The sequence below is a fragment of the Kwoniella shandongensis genome, chromosome 12 (genome assembly GCF_008629635.2).
Source record: "Kwoniella shandongensis chromosome 12, complete sequence".
NCBI lineage: Eukaryota > Fungi > Basidiomycota > Tremellomycetes > Tremellales > Cryptococcaceae > Kwoniella > Kwoniella shandongensis.
This window is the reverse complement of record NC_089298.1, coordinates 751,897-776,148: the sequence shown is the minus strand read 5'-3', so window position 1 is coordinate 776,148 and position 24,252 is coordinate 751,897. Positions and strand designations below refer to the sequence as shown.

The following is a 24,252-nucleotide window of genomic DNA, read 5'->3' as shown; positions in this document are numbered from 1 at the left end:
GATTGATTTCGGTCGGGCAAAAGGTAATGTTCTGATCCAGTTACGTAATGAGTTATGCTAAGTGCTCGCGTCTGCGAGGCGAGGCGTTTGTTCAAGACGATTCACAAGGGTTGTTAGTCGCAACAGCCGACCATGAAGGTGGTCAGCGAGGAAGGTGGTGTCGAGTGGTATCACAGTATCCAATCCGGTCAAAAGTGTAGTGCTGGACCTCAGGCCAAGAACTTGGACAGAACATGACATTCGCACCGGTGCGTCCCGTGATCTATTCGTTTCGCATCGCATAGCTCGGGGACACAATGACACCGCTAGGTTGAAAAACAGCTGTACATTGTATATGTGGGAACTTAGAGGGAAGGACACCTGGATATTGAAGCGCATACGAAGCGTATTGAGCACTCCACATATCCCGTACGTGGGAACTTGATCGTCAGCGTCACACCACTCCTTTCTCGTCTGTTTGTGGTCTCCAGGCTATGAGTCTGATCGTGCACTTGGGCTTCCGGACTGGATCGTTCCTCTCAAACATGGTGTACATGTCCACCATTAGCAAGGTGTGTGGAGGCACTCGCTATACATCCTTGCCAACATGAAACGAACCGTCCACACGGGTCACCCTTCGCATCGCTTAGCGACGGAACCTTCTTTCCGCTTCTTGCGGAACGGCGGGTCTATACCCTCGACAGCAAGCTTTCTAAAGGCCCTCCTCATGGAGTGTTCAATGCTCAAATGTGATCCAGATGCTTTCGAAACGTCTGTGCGACGGATAATCTCAGTGTCGGGATCACCATCTATTTCTAGCGAAATGTATATTGCTAGGTCTGAGAGTTCGCGCTATACACCGCGTTTTACACGCCGCCCTGTCTATTCGCGTAGATGACGAACCCCGCTTGGTAGTTGATGTCTCGCCAAGGAATACGAAGACCTCGTTTGACATAGCTTTGGATGCGATCTCAAATAGTCACGAACTAACATAGTGCCTCTTGGATGATACATCGATATCTCGTTACAGACACCATGCCAAGTCGGTACGGTACCTCCGCATAGTAATTTAGAGTAGTGCGGTATGTATCGCCATCCGTAGTAGGGCGAAACTACGGATCGTGCCGTGTCCTTAGTCCGAAACCCAACGCCATCACCCAGGGTACATTTTCCACCCTAGAACATGAAGAACGACGATTCCAATAACCTTTAGCGGCCGTAAGTGATCCGCCTACCCTGCAGTGTCGTTTACGTCAATGGCTTGTGAATTTCGAAACGCGGGTCCAGGTCTAGGTCGGAGTGGAGGTCAAGGGAATCAATAGATGCTCTCGTACAGTATGCGGTGCAGTACGACTAAGTAGTACAGTCAGTACACAGTACACGATGACACCATTTTGTATCCGAGAGAAAAAGTCATACTCCGCACAGTTGACCCTATGAACTGTAAGTAGATCTACCACAATTGGACAAATGTTCTCAAGCAAAACAAAGCACAACTCACAAACTCATCGGTCTTCTCTCTCTCCTCGGGCTCGGACAAAACGAAATCCAGAGGACCAAAAACAAACACGCTAAACGCGTACCTCGATGAGCAATTGCCGCACTGGAAAGCTGCTCGGCAAATTGCGGATCAGCGGCCGCGTAGAGGACCCTCCATTTCTCGATCAATCACCCTTGGCCAACTTGGCATAGTACGTTGGATGATACAAGACCAAACCTGCCATGATATACAGCATCGAGGGGTTGGCTTTGGGTTTGGAAGGGTCAGCGACAAGCTAGACGAGAGGAGATGAGACAGAAACAAAGAAACCCGCATTGGCTGGCGTTCTGATCATATCGCTGATGCTACTGATCGGAGAAACGATAGGGAAAAAAGAGACATGATGTTTGGATCATCTCGTCTCGTTTCGTCTATCTCCATGCGTTCACATTTTATATATAGACTGAGTCAATGCATGCTCGCCTATGCCCGACTAGTGTAGTATACTTAAAGCAAAGACCATTCGAGTTTATCCCCCATCCGCAAGCACTCTCTCTCTCTCATCACTCTTATATCAGACCCATCAAATTGTTGTAATTGACCGACATTAAACATTTCATTATTGCTTCGCACTACGTTCTAACTCTTCGTCTCGGCGCAGTATATAGGCATAGCATAGCATAACTCAGCATTACCTTTGTCATTGTTGTTTCTCACCACATCCATCGACTGCTGTTCTGTTACCTCTGCAAGCAACGACTCACGCTCGTTTATATCCAAAAAGTATTACTCTATTAATAGGTGCGTAGTACCGGTGATGCGTGTCATTTCCCTCCGTTTTCTGTTTCATACGTAATACGTAAGGAAATCGATCGCCGGTGTAAGTCAAAGGGAAAAAGGGGGGAAAGGGAAAAAAGGGGGCCGAGCGGTTTTTGGTAGTTGTGACACGTAATACCCATTATTATACACGTTGCGTTCACCGCCTCATTCCCCCCCCCTCGTCTCTCCTTCTCTGCCCTCCCTCCTTTCTCCCTTTCTCCCTTTCACTCTCCTCCCTTGCTACCCTTTGATTCACACCATACACTCCTTCCTTCGCATCCCTCGTCGCTTTTCACTCACTTCATTTGTCGCCATCCATCATTTCCCTCTTCATCGACATCTTACATGGCTCGATCACCATCAACCATATACTTGACAACGAAGAGCACATAGGCTGACAGATTCCAATTCATCCCATCGCGCCTACTTGTATCGTCCTACACCTCGGTCTGCTTGTTACAATAATCGGTTCGTACTTGTTTGTTACACCCCTCTGCATCCCAAAGAAGACGTCGCTGACTCCATTGTGATCAACACAACAGTGTCAAAACTTTCCTTCACCTCCCGACACATCTTTAACCTCGTTCATCCATGGCGATGTCGCTTTCCGCCAATTCTTTCTCGTTCGCTCCTTTCCCTTTTGCCGCAAACGATTCTTCGTCCTTGCAGTTCCCCTCGCCTGAACCTTCTCGGTCTTGTTCAGAAGAAGACTTCGGATTTGATCTCGACCTCGACTCCTTTCAACAGGATAATTCCCGCAACACGAGTGTCTCTCCATTCAATACGCTCGACGACCCAGCCAAACCGCCGGTCGATTTGGTCTCCCTTGCTGCCAGTAGTTGCTCGCCTTCCTCGATTAACCTTGTTTCTCCCAAGTCTTCCATCACCGACGTCTCTCAAGTCAGTCTCCCTCTCGTCCCGGAAGAGACCGCAGAAGCCGATACCGCCGAAGCTTTGAGCAGTCACCATCTTCAGCGATATTTGCATTACAAAGCACTTGCTGCAAAAGCCGAAGCAGGTCGCGCCGCCGCATTAGCCACGGCTCAGAACAAACCAACCGATCAGCAGTTCGACGAACTCTTCGCGGCATCTGATAAGTCTGCCCTACTTATGTCTGGTACAGAAAACTTTACTGTCAAAGGCAACACCATACCTTCTGGTCAGAACGAAATGATCGCCTATCAAACTCAGCAATTCAACGCTCCGTCGTACTACAGCTCCAACTGGGCTGATAACGCCAACTCCTTCACCTACCACCCTCAAAGCTCTCAAGCGGCACTGCACAATGCTCAAGCCCAAGCCCATCTACAGGCCGCGGATGCTGCACGCTTCCAGGCGCAACAACAGCGATCATTGTCGATGTCGAGTTACTACATGGGTGGCAGCGCTCGATCTTCCTTTGATGCTCAGCAGAACATGGCTCCTTTCCCTCGTCAATCCATCTCGACGAGCATGTCCGTTCAAAGTCCTCCTTACCCTTCGACCCCGACCTACCCTGGTGTGCCGAGCATGGTTGGTCCCACTTTGACCAAGTCTGCGACATCGTCTAGCCTCCCATCTTTCGCCACTGTCGGTCCTTCTCCTGTTGTACGACGTGCTCATTCACACGAGAGCGAGGACGAGGAGGGGGAAGATGAGCTCGCCGAGTATTCCCCTAGGAGATACTCTGGTGATGACCTCAAGCCGGTTGGTGTGGGCATGCCTATTGCCAACGCACACGGTGGTGGCAGAGGTTATGTTCCCGGTCAGACCCCTGATGACCCAAAAAAGAGGCACAAGTGTCAGATCTGCGGTAGGGGTTTCGCAAGGGCTTTCAACTTGAAAGTGAGTATTCTGTAAACATGTTTGAACATTATGCTAATGTATCATTGTAGTCCCACGTCCAAACTCACAACCCTCTTCGACCCAAGCCTTATCAATGCCCCCACGCTTCTTGCAAGCGCGGGTTCTCTCGTCTGCACGATCTTGAGCGTCACCGACAGGGTATCCACTCTGACGGTCCTCTGGTCGAAGCTAAGCGTCAAGGTGTTGCTCCCGCAATTGCCCGGGCGCAACACAGAATGCAGAGACGAGCTGAGACCGGAAGTCTCATCTAGCCGTCCTATCCTTAGGACGGCCCCAAATGAATAGGGGTTGCTTATCGCGCCCTAACCGAGACCTTCCCAATCAAACTTCTTATTCTCTTATCTTTCCTCTCCGACTCAACCCTCCCGCGGCTATACCGAGTCTATCCTTGATATAACGCTCTCCCATTGACCCTCGATCATCTCTCCAACCGACTTTTCATCTCCTCCACTTCGACCGACACGCCTGTGCCCATCTTTCTATTCCGACAGAAAACCTCCAAAATGCAGCGCCGCCGCCTCGGTGGCATAAATATAGTCGAGCTGTATTGGTTTTTTCTGTCCGGATAATGAAAGCTGAGCGCGCAAGTAACGTGGGTTGGCTAGTGAAGTGCAGATGGTGGGTGGATTGAGATGCGAATGGGGGAAGCGTATGGAACCTACTCTTCGAGTTAGGCATGGACAAGGGGTATATGTCGGCTGTGATAGTCGGCCCCCAATCAAAACATCAATAATCAAAACAATTATCTGCGACTGATCGTCAACCGGTCACGAACGCAACACGTCTTCAAGCTGGAAGTCACCAAATATCACTCGACATTTCCTTTTACTTCAACCTCCCTTCCTATCAACTGTACTCGACGTTCCGTCGGTATCTGTTTTACCTCGACTCAACTCAATACACGTATTTCTTTCTCTTCCCGCAAAACACGATTTGACCGCCTCATCCATCCCGCGATCCCTTCTCATTCTTCGACGACTCATCAAAAAGCTCAAAAGGCAAACACCGAACTTTTCTTTCATTTCGATTACACTCTCTTTTGGATCAAGATTAAAAACCAAAACCCAACAAAATCAAAAACCATTACATTTCACTTGTACGGAAACTCGGTGTTTCTTTTTATGCTTGTCGGAGAATGAGGAACGGGTGAGCCTAGTGATAGGATCTTTGGACCGTCGGCGTGGTGTGCAACCTCTTGTTCATATTGTAGTAACATTGTATCATAAAGGGGTTGATAGTGTAGGATTAGTGAACCATTGAAAACTAGAAAAGCCTGCGCTGGTGATGCATCATTATCAGCGAGACGTCCTTGGTGCAATTTGGCAATTAATGGTAGAAAGGAAGCTGAATGGTTGCTTGCACATTGACAGTGACAGTATCTCCATGCGAGATGTTGATCTAAACCAGCCTATGCCTTTCCGAACCAAAGTGAATCTACTGAACTTAATGCGACCACGTCTACAATTCCATGTCAATCCTACTAATCTATCTAATCATGCAAATGCAAGTGCAAACCGAAGGTATTACCACCTCTCTCTATCCCACATGACTTCTCCCTTCTCCCTTCCTTTGTCCATACTGTCAATCGGACCAAGCCATGGTACCCATCCAGGGAACTTTTGACCTTCCCCTTCCCCTCCATCATCTTTCACCGCCGCGCCCGTAATTAATGGTGGACACCATTCTAACAGATCTACAATCTCTGGACAACTGACATGATACGGGTGATACCTCATATATGGATTCCGGACCAATCGCTTTATCGAAAGTGGGGGATGACAACCTGATGGAGAGGCCAAGAAGGGGCTATAACCGTATTTCTGTTCACCGGCGTAATGCGCTGTGGTGTCGCCTTCGTCGTCGATACCGATGTAGGTGAAGTTGGAAGATGGGAAATTGAGAGCTGCTCTATGGAGGTTTTGGAATCTGTAAGTGGGGTAGAGATATCAGCATTTGTTTGAGAGTGTAGTGCCTACAAGCTGAACTGTGTGGTAATCCTTCGGGACATGGCGTGATGGACGCGATTCTCTTCCGTGCCACAGTAGAGCTACAAGAAGACACACCCACCTTCTTCGCTTCATCCCGTAGCCCACCACCGTGATCCTCTCCGGCCATCTCCCGGACACCTCTTTGAACCGAGCGACCGAGAACAACAAGTTCTCGTAACTGTCCATCGCGTATTCCTCTGTAGCTGTCCTCAGGTTATGAGGCAATGGTGTGGGAGTCTTGGATCCTGGTTCGTGTGTTTGGTGTGATGTGGGCGGGAGAAGGTCGAGAGCTGTTGCAAGTCGGTGATATGACAGACCTTCGGACATGGGAGGAGAAGGGGGAAGACGTGTGACGCCGCTATGAATTCAGCGATTGGTATAATCATTGTCAGCGTGGCTGGTTTCCGAGGTAAGGTCTCATAGATAGGTCGTTGTGACATACCCCGAGAAGATGAGCAAAGCTTTTTGATCCTCTTTCAATTCCTCCACTCCTCTTTCGATATGTTTCACAAAAGTCTTCACACTTCCACCTTTCTGCATCCCTTCCAAAACCCAATCATCATCTTCTCGCGCACGGTTCGCGTCGTGGCCCAACCATATCGCATGACCGGGAACCATGATCAGATGATTCAATTCGCCATATCGAATATCTCTCTCGATGGTAGTTTCGATAGATAGTGGGATACCTGAATCGATCTGTGAAGGGGTGGCTGAATCGTCCCATCCTTTTAAGAGATCATGACCTCCTCGTAAGTGTGATTTCCGATTTATCAACAAGGACTGTGTCGGTGTGAAGAGATAGTGGTTGAAGTTAAGGAGGAGAGAGGTGGTGAGTAAGAGGAAGAGCAATGTGACGGCGAGATTGGTGAGACGCGTTCGGGAACGAAGTGTCTGAAGGAGCTGTTGTGATGAAGAGATGTTGTGGGCGTTGGGCAGGGAAGGGAAATACATCCGGGACTTCCGGGACGAAGACGAAGACGGTAATGGAAGCATATTGGGCATACAACACTTGGAACGTAAGGACAGTGAGGGGAGATCCAGCCCCAATGGGGTCAGGTATGCCTTATGCTTCAGAAAGTGGGAGTAGAGGAATATGAATAGATAGCTTAGTTAGAGATGATCACTATTTATAGTTGACGAGTTGGACTGAACGGATGTTTCAGTGAACTCCGGGTAAACGGAAGATAGATCCATGCCATGTTATAGCGGGGTCATGTTGACACTTTGTTCACACTTAAATTGCATTGCATTCACTCGTATCCACAATGCCAAAGTAGACGGACAGTGCTGTCGTCATGCTCTCCCCTACACAAGTCCCTCTCCCTTCTTCGCCATCCAATACCACTTCTTCTGCGTCTCGACGTTCCTCCACTTCCTCTACTCCATACCACCCTTCTCCGCTCTCTTCCCCACTTACACACTTCGCTCTCGGCGGCGGCGGCGGCAGACCACGGCTCGATCGTAATCCAACATCTTTGACGATCCGCGGTGGTGGTGGTGGTGCTGTTGCAGAGGTGTCAGACCCATTTCGCGAAGGATCGACAATCAGCGTCAATCAGCCGGTGGGGAGTATATCAATCAGTCCGAATAGTAGAGATGTCTGTCTAGCTTCGAGAAAGGGTTTGTATATCCTTGATTTGGCAGAACTGAACAATGCTCCGAGGTTCATACCCCAAGGTGGGACATGGCAGATTGCCGAGTAAGCATCCCTCTATCTCTAGCCCAGCATGGTGGACGAAGGCTGATCTGTTTGTCCATTTCTGTTCTTAGTGTTCAATGGTCACCACACCCCTCCACCTCCAATCTGATCCTCTCAACTTCTTCCCAGAAACTCCTCGTATGGGATCTCGCTGCTCAACGATCACTCTTCAAATCCATTGATGCCCACGCCAGAGCTATCACCGATATCAACTGGCATTTCCTCAACCCTAATCTCATGGCGACGGTGGCTATGGATGCAGGGATCAGAGGCTGGGATCTGCGATGTTGGGATAAACCATTTATGCGTTTATGTGCGTGGGGAGCGGCGGGAACGCAGGTGAAATGGAATAGGAGACATGATCATATCGTCGCGACAGCACATGGCAAAGTGGTCCATATCTGGGATGACAGGGTAAGTTCCCTCACACGAACTGTAACGCCGGTAGTAAGCTAAGTGTCCCGTCTGTCAACAGAAAGGATCCGTACCAGTGACTAGTATCAAGGCTCACGACGCTAAAATCTACGGAATCGACTGGGATCGAAAAGACCGACACAAGCTTGTCACCTGCTCACTAGGTAAGTCGTTCGGTTTTCGGTCAGGACAGCTGGGCTGATCTCCCCTCGTACAGACAAGACCATCAAGTTCTGGACGGTGCCCGAACTAGGATCGCCAAGCGGTGCTTCGGAGTCCGACTATCACCCGTCCCTTTCCGCGCCCGACACGCCGACAGCGGTGATATCAACCAATTACCCTGTTTGGCGAGCTCGAAACCTGCCTTTCGGTCAGGGCGTCTTGTCGTTACCCCAACGAGGCGAGAAGGCGTTGGAGATGTTCGGTGTGGGGGACAATAGCCCCGTCGAACGATTCGAAGGCCACGAAAACGTCGTCAAAGACTTTGTGTGGAGAGTCAGAGGCGGCGATGATGCCAATTTCGACGATAGAGAGTTCCAACTTGTTACTTGGTCGAAAGACCGGACATTACGGATCTGGCCTGTAGGAAGGGAAACGATGGAAGTTGTCGGATATCAATATGGTAAACCGATCGATGTTCATGTCTCAAGACGAGGCGCACCTCTCCTCACTTACACCAAGGATCCTTCGAATACGGACCAAGACGCTCCTCGTCTTCCTCCGCCGGTAGTCAACCCAAGTAATCTTACTCGTCAGAAACTGTCAACGAAAACCGAGACGGGTATGACCCGGGGAGGAAACAAAGTCAGAGGGATCGAACAGCTAGATTGGTTAACAAAGGTGGTGAAGAACGCGCCTTCACCAGAAAGCAGTTCGGTGCCGAGTCGCATTGGTTCAGTAAGCAGGACAAGGAGTCGACCACCCAGTGTGGAAGGGAGGATAGATTGGATCAGTCTCAAAGATGAGGTGGTACTGCTGAACAAGATGTTCCCAAGACCAAGGATCAACTTCGAGAAGGTACGTGCAAGTGTGGTTCGGTGTGACGGAGAGCGACTAATGACGTGTCTACTCACAGATCGATCTCGCCCACCACAAACTCACGATGTCGATGCAAGGTCCTTGGGCGAACGGCGACCGAATGGCTTTCATGCGGATACACTGGTCTTTCCCCGTCAATTACCCCTACAGTAACGATATTCCTACATTCGAACTTGAGCGAAATCCCACAGTCTCACCCATCAGTCGACAGATGATCGTAACGACAATCAAGGAGATGCGGGCGCACAACAGACAATGTCTGGTGTCTACGACGGGCTATCTGCTAGGCTCTCATGAGAGGATGGGAAGACGAAGGATAGACGAAGAAAGTGACTCGGAAAGCGAAAAGGGTGTCGAGACTACTAGACTGGGTAACGTCCCTATGTTGATACGGACATGTGGGGCGACATTCGGTCCGAATGGTGAGCTCGGAAGCTCCTCCTCACGACGTGCTGCAGCTGACAAAGTGTGCGACAGGCCAACTCGTCTGCTTCTTCCCGAAACAAGTGGTGCTCCCTCGTATCCGAAACATCTCCAGATCGCCTTCTATCACTCGCGACAATCACCCTTCGCCAATGCTGAAAGCGATATCGGCGCTCTCTCGATTACAGAACCCTCACAAACGTAGTGTACTGCGGTATAAACCTCGCATAAGACGGTTGGATCACCAAACCATTGTAGCTCCACAAGTGCAAGCAGGATCAACGTTAACGCTGCATGATGTTTCTCACTTCCTGGGTCAACCAAGCGCGGCTCTAGCCAAGGTATATTCGACATCGTTGGAGAGCAATATCTTCCATGCCCTTGAAGTCGGGAGACTGGATCATGCGGAAGCATGGTCAACTTTGAAGGGCATATTGGCGGATCCTCCACCGGCGTATTCACCTCTGCCACCTGTCATGGGCAAAGCTGATGATCTGCGGCGGGAGCGAGTCGTGTGGGAGAAGTCCATGACGAGGAAAAAGCGGGTTCTTGATCAGCTGTGAGTGAGCAACAGAGCACAGACCGTAGGGATGATAGCTGAACCCCATGTCTTCCTTTCCCAGGTTCACCGTCCTAATCGCCGCACGAGACGTGCAAATGCTCACCCTTGTATCGTGTATCTTGCTCGATCATGTGCGGACCGCCCCAGTACCTCCTCAGCCCGACTCACTTGTCAGTCGAAGTCCCGAGCAAGACTATTTCACCCTGCCTCATGTAACACCAGCCCATATCACTCCTACTCGTCATCGAGCCAGCAGTTCTGTTCCTCATAGTCCCGGTAATTCCAGCTTCTATCGTACTTCCGGGTGGTCTCAGATTCTGAATCCATCAGGAATTTCGCTTCGAGGCGCATTGACGCCAAAAGATCGAACATCATTCACCGATCTGCCATTTTCCAAAACACCATTAGGGATGAGCTACGAAGATGCGTCACCTACCGGTCTGTCTATACCTCCATCAGCGAGGAAGATCGATAGTCCAAAGATCAAAGAACGCCCTCGACACCCAACAACTGCATCGGCTTCAGCTTCAGCTTCATCACCGCCACCCCTGATCACACCGCTGAAAAGCTCCGGCACAGATCGATCCTTAGGAAGCAGTGGTGATCCTCGCTCGCACAAGGTTTCGTTTGGGCAAGCTTCGCCCCTTGGTGCCGGAAGAGCGTTGAATAGGACTACCACGGGGACGACGTCTGGATCGACTGCAGGTAGCGCGGCGACGACCCCTGGCGCGCCTTTGAGCTCGCAAACGCCCAACGCGGTCGTGGGTGGATTAGGCGGGGGGAAGAGGAGAGGCAAGACATGCAAGATCCGATTGGACTTCCCGCGAGATGACTCGTAAGTGCACCTCATACCCTAGCCAAAGATACCGGTTCTAACGCTCTGCAGTCCAACACCATCGCTTCTGCCAGACGAAGTCAGAGCCACTTGCGAGGCTTGGAAACTTTGCTATGCAGATTTCCTCCTCCGCGCAGGTTTGTTGGGCATCAGAGCGAATTTGATGACATACGAATTCGTGACGAATATGAAAGGAGCGGCTACCAGAGCTGCAAATGGGGACGCCAAGATAGAGGTCAAAGATGGGGCGAGGTCGGACGGACTGCAAACTGTTGCTCATGGTGAGTAAGCTGTCCAAATCGCCCAGATAGACGAGGACGGCTGACAGTCTGTGCAGTTTGTGTGGCTTGTGCCAGCAACCTGGAAGGAAGCTGTCCAAGTTGTAACAAGGCTCCAAATAGACCAATGTGCTCTTTCTGCCGTCTCCCTATCAAAGGTAGGTAACGCGATATCAGCTATGTGCAATCAGCTGATCATTATCTGGAGGTCTGTCAATGGGCTGCTCGACTTGTGGTCACAAGTTGCATTCAAAATGTTTCCAATCCTATTTCCTCTCACCTGTCACAACCCCGCTCACATGTCCCGCTTGCTCCTGTTCCTGTCTCGGTCACAAAGGTATCGCCACGCCATACTTTGCCTTCCCTCTCAGTCCCAAACAATCCCCGAGTATTACTCGTGGATTCGCAAGAGGGAATATTACGCCTGTAATCGAAGAAGGAGGGAGCGGGGTGAAGGGCAGAGTGACCTATGCGAGTTTGGCAAAACTTGGAGCTATCAAAGAGAATCTAGGAGGAGGAGGGGGCAGTGGCAGTGGAGGTGTAGGTGCGTTAGGTTTGAATCCGGATGGAGGTGGGACAGGCGATGAGGTTAGTGTCGGAGAACGGGATAGAGAGAGGGAGAGGGAACGAACTCAAAGTAGAGATGGGAGAGGACCAGAAGGCTTGTTGGCTAGAGCGAGATGGGGCGGGGAAGGGCTGTTACATTGGAAAGGAACGGTACACCATCATTTGGGTTAGGACATGTGTGGTGCGGATTCACTGTCACGGCGGACCAGACCGGAGTCTCGGTCATTGTATTGCATAGAACGAACCGAGATGAATTGTATGGCTAGCAACATCTCAGAGAGCCCTTTGGAGTACCTTGGACAGACGACTACCATTGTCACTTATGCCATGTTCGTGCCACTTGGCATGGCTGACCTGGGAACGTTTCAAGTGTGACGTCGTACTTGCGGAACATCAACAATCAACAATCCGTCTTCTTTTCGCTTCCATCTGACCTTCCCCCATCTTCGCTTCCATCTACATGTACATTCACAGTAAACAAACGGCTTCACTTACCCGCACCTACCGGAACTCCGGCTTGGAACTATCGTAAAAGTGATTCCCACACTGTGGAATGTTTATGCAAATAGGCGAATAGGCGATTTTCGGAGCAAGCCTTTCATGCTTTTTCCAGATCCCGTCCCGTCCTTTTCCAAGTTCTCATATACATTTGTTGTGTGATGTGGGGTGCTAGGCTGTGCTGTGCTGTCCACTTCGCTCGCTTGCTCCCATTCCCCCCCCATGTACATACACTCTCCATTGTAAGTAATTCCAACGGTAAGAACCATGCACGCTCCCGTGAGTAACAGTGCACAATGTAACTGATTTCGTTTTTGTACCTGAGTCACATAAGCGGGACGGTAAAAATACTCCGAAGTTGCAAAAAGTTGTGTCATTTCGAAACCAGGTGGCGCCGGTTGAAACGAGAAGAACAATCAACTTGATCCACAATTCCACAAAATTGAAGGGTGGGGTCTGGCGTCAATCATCAGGGTAGTGGTCGACTGCACGCAGGACCAGCCAGCATGCGTCTCTGCGCTCTCTTGTTCCCTTGGCATGTTTTGTCGGAGCGGAGATGTAATTGAGAACTGGGAACTGGGATTGATTGCGTTACCACTTAGGCTTATTTGGTCCGGGGCGGGTCGCTTTAATGTTCGTTTTCGTTTTAGATCGTCATGGGTGGCCAGAACCAGGAGGTCAAAGCAGAAAAAACGGGGGTCGGAAGTACGTTATTGTTCTGAAGGCTGAGTGCTGAGCGTCGTCACTACGTACGTACTGTCAAGAAGAACAAAGAGTCGCATTGTTGTTGTGTTGTGTTTCAAGCTTTAGTACGAGTACAAAAGACTGTTGGGTTCCAAAAGATCATCGGTCCGACTACAATCCCCCACATAACTCGTTCTGCTTCTCCTCGCAAGCTACACACCCACGCATCTAGTCACGACCTGCCATTACAGACTTGAACGGAAAGCACACACATCACACCACAACCACAAGCACAACCGCCACCACGACGTCCTTCCCAAGACACACACCCACAATGCCTACCTGCGCCTATCCTGTTCTTCCCATATTCTCTTCACCTACACTGAGCAAATCACCCCCCTCATCACCGCCAACCAGACTATCCTTCACCCTCCCCAACCTCAATCTCACTTCCTTGATCAACAAAGACCATCCTCGTGGTGAACCGCAAATCACAACGTATCCAGCATACTCACGACAAAGACGTCTGCGGGAATACATCCATAAACAACGGATCGTACCCCTTTTCACGATCATTTTTTTGCTCTTGACATTCGGATACCTTACCCTTCGAGGAGAATTACCAAGTTATCCAGAACATACAAACTCGTCGGCACAGGTGATGAGAGCGGATATAATATTGAGTGGGTTTCTGTAAAGGCAGGCGTCGGACATGAGTCTCTTTGGTAGAGAACGGATAGATTGTTTTGGTGAGTTGCGTTATGTCAAGTGAACAAGCCAGCGCTGATCCGATACGTCCCACTCCCTTAGGATTCTTGATTGTTGTAATGGACATTGTTAGCCCAACAGTTGTAGCCCGTATTTATAGTACTAGTATCCCGATGTATTCATCTCGGACACCTTAGGAGATCTAGCCTTTTGACCGTCCACCTCGAACGAAGCCGTCAACCCAAAAGTTGGCACCGCTCCGATTGTGAACAGAGCAGTAGCCCTTGGAAGCACCTAGGTAGTGGAAGCGGTCCCTACTCCACTCATACTCGTACAGAAGTAGACACACACACATCTGATCTCTCCACCTTGGATCGGTCTCATCCATATGCATTGATAAACATATACTTGCATAGAACAATAGGATTGTGGACCAGGGAGTTGGATCCCCTTATCGTCCTTATGGTCCGAGATAACAAGAGATGTCAACCGTGGGAAAGTTGACAAGATAGTTCACGCGCGAGCCCAATAAAGTCGACAACGAGCGACATGTGTGTAATGATCCTTATCCTATTCTCGTATCATCCATCTCACTGTGACTGCAAAAATCCCGGTCAAGGTGGATCTGACCGCCATCTGAGCATCAAGCGGCTGCGAATTCTGAGTCGTCACGTTGCAAGCAAGATGGTGACCACCTTCCCGACAACTAGCTCTTACTTTGTAGAGCTAGAACATCACGCTTATGAGATCGATCAGCTGGTGAAAGCTGTGGAAGGTGCGATCAAGAACAAAGAGAAGTACGCGGCGCCAAAGGGTACGTTGAGGACGACGCAATATGTCTAAGAGTCATTCCAGTGACCTGCTGACTCGCTCCTTGTGACTGCAACAGTCTCGTCGTCTCGTCCCTCACATCTCCACCTCCACACCTGCACTATCGAAAGCTCCCTCTTCCCTCCCGAGCCCACTCTTCAATACTACGGCAGGGCCGAACAGCCAAATCCCGCGTACGACTTCTTCACGACCGTTCGGGAGAAGATTGCCGCTACGACTGATCCCTTCTCTCCTCTCACACTCGCTCCACCATCGCCCGATGTCGTCCGACCTGGATACCAATACCATCGATACTTCGGTCCCACCGGTAAACCTACCTTGTCCGGAACCAAGGTCTATCTTCCGGGGGCTCATAAGAAGAACCATCTCGCTTCACTTGAGCCCCTAACCAGTAACGCACGACATGAATGGCACGCTGCATCGAAAGCATGGGATCTCGAGCACTGGATCCAAACGGTGCTGGCCCTGGATCCAGCGGTAGATGGCAATAGGAAGGCGATCTATCGTGATGATAAGAAGAGATTCGATCTCAGCTCGGGACTTCAGATCTGCTGGGTGCCGGATGGAGAGGGACCAGGTGCAGGCATCGAGCTCAAGCTGCTCATCACGATCGACGTCTTCGTCAATATGGAAGCTATCTTCACCTCTCTTCCCGACATCGGCAATGATCTCGTCGGATTCGTACTTCATTCTCTTATTCCATCGCAGACTACAACGACACAGGGTGTGTCGGAGTCAGAAACACGAGCTGCAGCTCTTCGCCACTTCTACTCTTGTCTACGACCCGCTCCAGATCTCCCGTTCAACTACTCGGCGAGGCAATTGCAACCGAAAGAAATGATCTCGAAACTCTTGCCTTTCCAGACTCGTACCTTGAGGCTATTGCTACAGAGAGAACAAGCACAAGCATTGGATCAGGATAAGAAACCGATCAGATCAGATCCCGATGGCTTTTGGAAAGGTTATGATCTAGGCGAAGAATTTGGACGGGTCGGCTATCGTCGACTAACAGGAGACCTGGTTCCATTCGCCCAGAGACATCAGCCTGTCAAAGTTGATCGCAAGGGCAAAGGTAGAGCTCATAGCCAAACACCTGAGCTGGAAATGGACAATCTAATTGACGAGGAAAGGGAACTTCTTTCGACGATGTTGGATCTGTCTGGGGTACGGGGAACAATGCTTTGTGAAGAGATGGGTGAGTTTAATATTGCAAAACATCTTATATCATCGCTCATACCGTCCGTAGGTCTGGGCAAAACCGTTGAAGCTATAGCTTTGGTGCTTCTTCACCGTCATCCGCTTTCCAAACCTCGACCGTTCTCTACGCAGGAAGCAGAAACTCCCAACCATGGATCTAGCAGCAGGGCACCCAAAGAAGTCGTTCCAGTCATTGATCTGCTGAAAGGCGCGCCGGGCTTAGAAGATGACGCAGTGCACAAGTGGGTTATTGAAGAGAACACTGCATTCGAAGGTCGTCAAGCCTGGGATGAGAATGCAAAGCTGGACGTCACTGAGGTTGCGGTAAGTCACATCTCTCAGACCTTGTACACGGCTAACAGCTTGTACAGACTACACTGATTGTCACACCACCATCTCTGCTGAAGCAATGGGTGTCGGAGATGCAACGACACGCTCCCTCCTTACGCATCTGCGTGTACGAAGGCTGGAAATCTCTCCAAAAAGGTGTCGAAAAACAACGAGCGGCTCGACTGAAGGCTCAGGGAGCCAAAAACGATGCAGCGAAGAAGAGGAAGAATGCGCAGTTCCGAAATCAGACGCGGAAAAAATATGCCAAATCCAACGGTGGAGCTCGAGTGAAGCAAGAGAGCGATGAAGAGGACGGCGAAGAAGACGTTGCCGTAGTTGTGGACGTCGAGGAGGAGGGTACTCTTCAAATCACGCAGAAACAGTTTGTGGAGTACGTGAGGGCACATGATGTAGTGGTGACGACCTACGGGTGAGTACGCCGGACTCGAACAAGCAAGCAAGTGAAACTGACCAATCCCTTATAGCGATTGTAAGCTGTCCTAAATCCCTCGCTGCGCGCCAGCAAGACTAACCATACATGAGCAGTGTCTCAAGATCTGAAAGTTGCCGTTCCGGTCCCGCCTCGAAGTCGTCGAGCGACAGCCAACTATCAACTTAATGAGAGGCCACGAAGTCCTCTCGTCATGGTCGAGTAAGTCATGACGGAACATATCATTGTCACGCGCTCTGACCAGTCATAGGTGGTGGCGAGTCGTGATGGATGAAGTGCAGCTGCACGGTGATCAGACAGATGCTGCGTGAGTCGCTTGTTGTTTCAGGTCCTACCTCCCCCAATCGCTGATCGCCTTTTTAGCAATATGGTCTCCCTCATCCCCCGGAAGAACTCCTTGGCGGTCTCTGGTACACCTGCTCGGGCGGATGTCAAGGATCTTCTGGGATCGCTGAAGTTCCTTCGCGTACCAATCCTTCCTCACGACAACCGTCTCTGGCACCGCTTGCAGCAACCGTCCTTTAGACCCGCTTTCGAGGGGTTGTTCAAGTCAATCGCTGTTCGTACTACCAAGAAGGAAGTTGCTGGCGAATTTAATCTACCGCATCAATCCCGTTTCGTGGTACCCATCGAACTTTCAGCCATCGAGCTCCACTACTACAATGATACTCTGGAAAGGACCAAAGAACGACTGCAACTCCCAGCTGATCCACGCGAAGCACGACCTGCCGATTGGGTTCTTGATAGAGCACTGTTCCGGAGCTGTCTTCAGGCTCTAAGACAAATCTGTACGCATATCCAAGTAGGACAAGCGCAAGCGGCTGGTGGGAGAGGTGATCAGCGATTGCATCTGGGCAGGGCATTGATGACGATGACGGAAGCATTGAACAAGATGATCACTGATCACACGTCGGAGTATCTGATCGAGACTCGTTTACAAGTGAGCGCGCTGTAAGGCCGTCGAGGCTGTCGCTAATCCCCCCCATAGTTACGAAAAATGGTCCGGAAAGCCCAACTCACGATGCTCGATGAGACCAACGACGTTCGTCACCTAACAGCGATTAATGTAGGTGATTTCAGTTGCGGATGTGAGCTAACAGTTCAGCTCTACGAAAAAGTGCGAGCCACTATCCTCAAGCAGCTTGTACCCGTGCGCGAGCATCTGGCTCAGCTTCTTGGAGGTAGAGAGGACAGCGTGGAGCCCGCAGGAGAGACATCGCCCGAGAAACCTCAAACGCAACAGGAGAGGGACCGACATGCAGCTCTGACCGCCACACGTCAAACGTGAGTCATGATACCAGAACGCTTACTAATCCCCTCAGGATTCGAGAAATGTCTATTATCCTACATCAAGCTTGGTTCTTTGAAGGCGACGTGCGACATGTTCAAAAGGAAGTAGATGCCGAGGGTGAGTACCGGCATACGTTAATGGATAGGCGGTCCACTGACAATTTGATTAGTGAATTGCTATGCACAGGCGGACATTGTTCGCAAGGAGATTCTTTTGAAACCACTACAAAACGCCAACAAGTCTGTAGAGCTCCTGGAACATTCCATGACTCGTACAGCGGCGATACACGATGTAATGGAGCTGCAGACCGAGGAGACCGACAATCATGGTGGATTGCTGTCGAATGATATTGCAGCGCAAGCAAACGATCTCCTGGAGATCCTCAATGACAAGTGCGTAAAAAGAACATCAAGAACCCGTGCTGATCTATATAACCAGTGCTGTACTGGTCTTCGAGTGGCGAGCTAAGATTCTCGCTTTACTCTCATCACCTATCGATGCGAGTGCAGCAGAGCCGCGTGCGCCTGATGAAGGTACAGATGTGCAGGATCCGGAGGCTGAATACTACGCCGAAGCACTCAAAGCACAAGGAGAAGGTGAGTGCTGAAACAATTGGTATGGAGACTGATTCTTTCAGTCGAGGCATATCTCATCGCGTATGCATCGGCGATCGCGGATCGTAAAGGTGAGTTGGGATCTTAATGGTAGGTGTATCAAACTGACTCGAATCAGAATTCATGTTGGAGTCTCGAAGTCTTCTCGCGACTCATGATGCCAGAGTGACCAAGCAGGTCAGTCAGACTCCTATAATATGGGATGGTACTCATCCAGTCCGCAGAGAAGTACCAAAGCCGCGATCAACGCCGTCGCAGATGACACCGCGCCCCCTCCTGATGTCACAGATGAGGTGGGAGAGCAAGCTGCGGTGCTCATGAAGGAGAGGCAAGCTTTCAGAGATGCTCGTCAGGAGAAAGGATGTGATAGGCCGCTTAAGGGTCTTCTGATGGACTTGAATGGTTCGTACGCCCTGATGATCGACAAGCTGATAAGCCAGGTATCGTTCATGGGCCAAATCGACCTGAAGAAATCGCAATCGCCTGGCGTATGGCGAAACTGCTCAAAGACTACATTCACAAGCAATGTGAGTCTGCTCATCGGAGGCCATTGCTTACTCTTGCAGCCGAGTATGTCGAAAAGCTCAACAAGGAACTCGACCTCCTTCGAGCCACTTTCAATCGCCGTGTGGTGTACTTCGCGGCTCTTCAGGAGATCTCAGATTCAGTAAGTACAACCTTACCGAATAAGGTAGTATCTTGATGATGGAGACTGACGTTCGCGATAGGTTAGCGCACCCGAATTCAAGGACCTCCAGAAAGAAACACAAACGGTATCGCAAGAGATTAATGAGATCGAGGCCAAGCTCAGCAAATTGGTGATTAAGGGAAGATATCTCAAATATCTAGGCGAGAAGCAGGACAACGAGCTGGACGTCCGCGAAGACTGTATCATCTGTTTTGGGTCTTCTGACGACAACCAGGCGGTCCTGCTGCAATGTGGTCATTACTTCTGTCTAGTGAGTGTATTTCCCCTCAACCGGAGTTGATGTTGATCGTCTGGATCAGTCCTGTTACAAAGAGTTCAGGAAATCACCTGGTGGAAGGAAGTGTCCCTCGTGCAGGATAGAGAGTGAGTCGCGACTGATGTAGTATATAGACCGATATCTGACATGTCTGTCGCCCGTAGTCGATAGCAAGGAGATTACACGCATCAAGCTCAGTTCAGCATCCCGCATTGTAGACGCGGAAGGCGACGAACGAGGCGACGTTTCTGCCCAGGTGGAGGGCGAGGGTATGCCTGAGGATTCGGGAGAAGATCAAGAGAGTATACGAAGGGTGGCAGATCTTGACAAACTCAAGATGATGGATGTGGATCGAAGGAGGGAGGTGATGTTGATGGACATGTTAGGAGAATATGGATCGAAGGTGTGTCGCTGGTGAAGCCATTTTCGGTCAAGGGGAGAGGGGCTGACTTGGTGTCGCAGATCAACTTCTTGATCAAGCACTTGCTTTACTACAAATCAAGAGAACCGGAGAGTGAGCTATTCGATCATTGAGGGTAATTGAATCAGCTGACACACAGATCAGCTCGCCACGTTATCTTCTCCAATTGGTCCGACAGTCTGAACAGTGAGCTAAGTATTACCCTGTTCTGGGCCGCCTAGCTGACATGTTCCGCTCGTCACCAGTCGTCATGCAAGCACTTCGATTGAATGGCATCAAGTTCAGTTCCTTCGAGCAGGGGAAGAAACAGAAAGACGTGGTGGATCAGTTCATCAACGATAAGAGCATCTCGGTGTTCCTCTTGCATGCTGAAAGAGAAAGGTAAGTCTGGAGCGAATACGGATGTGTCCAGTAGTTTCGATACAAAGAACAGCAAGGGCTAATATCTCCGCAGTTCCGGGTTGACATTGACAACTTGTCAAGTCGTTCATCTCCTTGAGCCGGTTCTGAGGCACAGCTTTGAACTGCAAGGTGGGTTGGCCAGTCGTTAATTCCTTGCACCTGTTTGCTGATCTAATATGTTCGTTCTTTTAGCGATTGGGCGAGTTGATCGGTGAGCTAAGTTTGTCTTCTCACGCCAAGATCACGAGCTGACAACTTATTGCAGACTCGGTCAAGACAAGGAAACCACCGTGTACTGGTATGTGTCCAATTCCATCTGATGGTCGGAATGTCCATCCGATTGACAGGCTGATTGGCCATCACTCGTAGTTACGCCACGATGGAAACTGTCGAAGCTCGTATCCTCTCACAAGGCGTACGAAATGGCACCTCTATCTATCTCGATGCGGATAACGCAGATCACGTCGTTGCGGATATGCCTAACGTGGTCAGCGCGGCTCATAAAGGCGGAGATGTCTCGGGCGACTCGAACGAGGAAGATCTGCTAGGATTGATTTTGTAGCTTGTCCCTTCAGTGGTATAGCATGCGCCGAGTTGGCATAGAAAGGTGATTCTGCGAGGGTGACAGGTACCAAATCAATCAGATGGACAAGGCCGGACTACACGAGAACGGAAGAGGGGTAAAGAAGTTTTGTGGACACGTTGAAGGATGGGCATTTGGGCATTCAAGCATTTGTTACGATAGTTGTCCTCGTTGTATATAGACAGTTTCATGCAGACCATCATCACTATGCCATAATAGCTATCTGCGTTCCAAAGTCTGACTCTTCTCGCCAGCCAGCCTAACCGATCATCCCTCCGCACCCATGCAATGAACCCCATTCACACCGTTATCATGCCTTATGCCTGCTTAATCCTGCTCGACAACATCTGCCAACACACCACCACTCTTGACTTTACCCCAACCGATCAATCTCCAATGTTTATCAATTCTTCTCGACAACGCAATCTTCTCTCCCTTCTCTGTACATGCGGGTGTGGTCAAAGCGATAGTGACATCACCACCTTTGACAGCCATGATTCGACCACCTGTTTGAGAAGCACCGATGTTGACGAACAAAGTCTCGCCAACGACAAGTTTGGACACTTTAGCCTTTTTGGAATCGTCAGTCTTGACACCGAGTAATCGTCGAAGAAGGAAAACTACACAGCAAATCAGCTAAAACCGTTATTTGCGTTACTTCCAAGGGAAGCCCACTCACCCTCCGCCTTGATCTCTGTGTAGATACTAGGTCCCTTTCCGACCGAACTCATAACCATACCCAACAATCTGTCCGCTCGACACAACGCAGGGTCGACAAGCGTTCCAACACCGATCAAACCACCTGGAACGGCGAATTGGAGGTGATTTTGTTCAGCATGGAGAGAAATGATTCGGGATCGAAGAGGTCGGCATGTGCAAACACCGTTTTGATCTCTGGTGATGAGACCAGGTCGAATCTCGACTTCTTGACCAATCTGTTAGTAGGGGCAAAATAGTCAGCAAGTGTGCTCAGGAAATTACCAAGCATAGACTTTCGGACAAAGTCCAGGTTGCAGAACTGATAATAGAACTCGTAGCTCACCTTGAAAACACCTTGCAAGATACTTCCACCAGCAACACCACCCTTCAACTCATCGACACCCGCACCAGGCTTGTTGACGTCGAATGAACGAATGACGACCATTCTTGGGTCGGCTGTGAAATCGTAGTTTGGTGGAGCGATGTTACAGATGGCTGAGACGACGGCATCGATGTTGAATTTCAATTGGGCAGAGACGGGGATGATAGGAGCGAGTCGGGCGGTAGTTCCCTCGACAAACTTCTTGATACTCTCGCAGTGCTCCATGGCCTCGCTTTCTCGGACCAAATCCATCTTGTTTTGAAGGATAACGATGTTCTTAGGGTCGACACCGATGATCTCCAAAGCGGCAAGATGTTCACCGGTTTGAGGTTGAGGACAAGACTCGTTACCGGCGATAAGGAGGAGGGCACCGTTCACTGCGAGTTTGTTAGACATATATCACGATAAGCAAGGAAGAAAAAGACCACTTACTGACGGCGGCACCAGTCAACATGGTAGCCATCAGAATGTCGTGACCGGGACAGTCGACGAATGAGACGTGTCTGCGGAGGAGTGAGATGTATGATGTCAGCAATTTACTCCTAAATAGACACGACCTGAACATCCGTCCAATTGCCAGCGGATTTCTGCTGCACATGATCGCCCGACCGACTTGGCATCCTTCCCACATTTGCTCTCCGGCTCGTCGTGACGACCCCAGATGATGTCCTAGCCACCTAACTCACCTCAACAGATCCATTCGTCCATCACATCCTTGCCTCTCACACTTAGGGTTCGCCTCCTTGCTTGAAGGATATGACTTGAAGCAGCTTGGTGGGGGACAGTTGGGATTTTGACATTTGTAGATCTAGGTTGGGGGAGGGAGTGAGGAATGCTCGTCAGCTCTGGTCAACACAAGTACGATATTTGACCTCGCAGAGCCCGTTCGCTCCCCCGCCTCGCCCCTTCACAAACTGCGACGATCCGACTGGACAGACTGACGCAAGATACCAACGTCCCACCTCCTCTCACCCACAACTAAAGCAGAAGACCTCGACGACACTCACCTTTGCGTTCGCGTAACCCAACTTGATTGTAATGTTTCTCTCGAGCTCATTCTTGAATCTAACAGTTTGAACACCCGAGATCGCTCGCACTGTGGATGATTTACCGTGTGCGACATGACCGATGGTACCGATGTTGATCTGCGCATAAGGAGATAGCGAGAGGCATCAGCTCAGTCTTATCTGGCAAGATTGACTGCAGTAGACATAACAATACATCATGGAGTAGAGATAGGGAGTTGCCACCAAATATCACAGCTCTCGCTCATTATCGATGGTCGCTCTCGTATGAGGGTAGGGGATATCGGAAAAGGAGGTGGACACTCACGGTAGCTTGTTTTGAGATTACTTCAGGACTCAAAGCTGTCAATTTGGTAACATCCACTTGAACTTCCTCAATAGGACCTGAAGGACCTGACGAAGCAGCTGCACCAGGAGCGTTGATAGTGTCGGCCATGATTAGTGTTCGAGCTTGATCGATAATTCGTTGTGATTTCTCTGTTTCTCTCGTCTATCTCTCTAACTTGGAGTGTCGGATTTGCTTGAGTTGGGCGAGTTGAATAGCCCTTTTTATGTTTCTAGGTGATGATGAACAATGCTACGTTGACAGCTCTTTTGTCCAAAACCGAAAGTCGAATTGGATCGCGAGTCGCTCACTTCCAATCATTCATTCATTCATTCCCACATGGCCTCATTCGCCACTTTCGGTAAATTACGGAGATATCACCCCTCCTCCCCTCCACTTCGTACAGACCCACTCCTCGAGACTGTCCTGTCCTCTGGCAAAAGTTGAATTTGTATGTTGTACCGTTGTACTTCTCTCTTTTCTCTATCCTTCCTGTTTTTAAAGAAATGATGATAATCCTCTTTAGGTTGCAGAGAGATGATTTAACCCTCGCTCCTCATCATCGTAAAAAATGATGGGTCGTATACGCGATGGGATAAGATATCTGCCGTCCGGCAATCGCATACCTTGTTAAAATAGGGACGGTTGTTGGTCATGGTCTGACTCTATATGAAATCAAGGAAGGATTGTGTGTGTCTGTATGTGGAGAGTAATGGCTCTTGTTATGATAAGACAATCGGCTTCACCCTCTATGTATAGTCTTGGAGTTGTAAAAGTAGTGCTACCGCTCGACCATGTATATGTATGTCTGTGTTGTTGACACTTCCTGCACGATTCATACTATTCATTCGGCACTAGTAACTGCTACCAACTACGTGTCATTTCCGTTCCACACTAGCTAAGCGCTTAGTTGGAGATA

General features: G+C 49.9%; 6 protein-coding genes across 6 annotated transcripts; 4 read left to right on the top strand and 2 right to left on the bottom strand.

Moving 5' to 3' along the window:
* Nucleotides 1-2,869: 2,869 nt before the first annotated feature.
* Nucleotides 2,870-4,374, top strand: CI109_106568 (uncharacterized protein; the record flags this gene model as incomplete). Its single annotated transcript, XM_032003921.1, has 2 exons — nucleotides 2,870-4,102; nucleotides 4,153-4,374. 2 exons carry the CDS (start codon nucleotides 2,870-2,872, stop codon nucleotides 4,372-4,374), a joined length of 1,455 nt encoding a protein of 484 aa, XP_031861919.1.
* A 1,272-nt stretch (nucleotides 4,375-5,646) lies between these two features.
* On the bottom strand, nucleotides 5,647-7,104 carry CI109_106567 (uncharacterized protein; the record flags this gene model as incomplete). The annotated part of the gene is made up of 3 exons (XM_032003920.1): nucleotides 5,647-6,049; nucleotides 6,191-6,469; nucleotides 6,554-7,104. The coding sequence occupies 3 exons, from the start codon at nucleotides 7,102-7,104 to the stop codon at nucleotides 5,647-5,649; spliced, it is 1,233 nt and encodes a 410-aa protein (XP_031861918.1).
* Nucleotides 7,105-7,406: 302 nt separating this feature from the next.
* CI109_106566 (uncharacterized protein) lies at nucleotides 7,407-12,098 on the top strand (the record flags this gene model as incomplete). Its single annotated transcript, XM_065967866.1, has 10 exons — nucleotides 7,407-7,810; nucleotides 7,882-8,224; nucleotides 8,286-8,388; nucleotides 8,442-9,241; nucleotides 9,300-9,684; nucleotides 9,740-10,244; nucleotides 10,309-11,082; nucleotides 11,134-11,363; nucleotides 11,420-11,518; nucleotides 11,569-12,098. The coding sequence occupies 10 exons, from the start codon at nucleotides 7,407-7,409 to the stop codon at nucleotides 12,096-12,098; spliced, it is 4,173 nt and encodes a 1,390-aa protein (XP_065823938.1).
* Nucleotides 12,099-14,501: 2,403 nt separating this feature from the next.
* Nucleotides 14,502-17,914, top strand: CI109_106565 (uncharacterized protein; the record flags this gene model as incomplete). The annotated part of the gene is made up of 8 exons (XM_065967865.1): nucleotides 14,502-14,631; nucleotides 14,707-15,843; nucleotides 15,895-16,169; nucleotides 16,217-16,532; nucleotides 16,722-16,827; nucleotides 16,877-16,933; nucleotides 16,990-17,566; nucleotides 17,615-17,914. The coding sequence occupies 8 exons, from the start codon at nucleotides 14,502-14,504 to the stop codon at nucleotides 17,912-17,914; spliced, it is 2,898 nt and encodes a 965-aa protein (XP_065823937.1).
* Nucleotides 17,915-17,958: 44 nt separating this feature from the next.
* CI109_106564 (uncharacterized protein) lies at nucleotides 17,959-20,881 on the top strand (the record flags this gene model as incomplete). Its single annotated transcript, XM_065967864.1, has 17 exons — nucleotides 17,959-18,034; nucleotides 18,087-18,309; nucleotides 18,356-18,450; nucleotides 18,555-18,602; nucleotides 18,650-18,708; nucleotides 18,756-19,058; nucleotides 19,115-19,198; nucleotides 19,260-19,490; nucleotides 19,540-19,603; nucleotides 19,661-19,899; nucleotides 19,959-20,010; nucleotides 20,062-20,103; nucleotides 20,163-20,298; nucleotides 20,372-20,448; nucleotides 20,512-20,530; nucleotides 20,585-20,617; nucleotides 20,689-20,881. 17 exons carry the CDS (start codon nucleotides 17,959-17,961, stop codon nucleotides 20,879-20,881), a joined length of 1,974 nt encoding a protein of 657 aa, XP_065823936.1.
* A 348-nt stretch (nucleotides 20,882-21,229) lies between these two features.
* On the bottom strand, nucleotides 21,230-23,444 carry CI109_106563 (uncharacterized protein; the record flags this gene model as incomplete). The annotated part of the gene is made up of 7 exons (XM_032003917.1): nucleotides 21,230-21,522; nucleotides 21,582-21,837; nucleotides 21,945-22,360; nucleotides 22,416-22,486; nucleotides 22,670-22,791; nucleotides 22,991-23,128; nucleotides 23,316-23,444. The coding sequence occupies 7 exons, from the start codon at nucleotides 23,442-23,444 to the stop codon at nucleotides 21,230-21,232; spliced, it is 1,425 nt and encodes a 474-aa protein (XP_031861915.1).
* Between the last annotated feature and the right edge of the window lie 808 nt (nucleotides 23,445-24,252).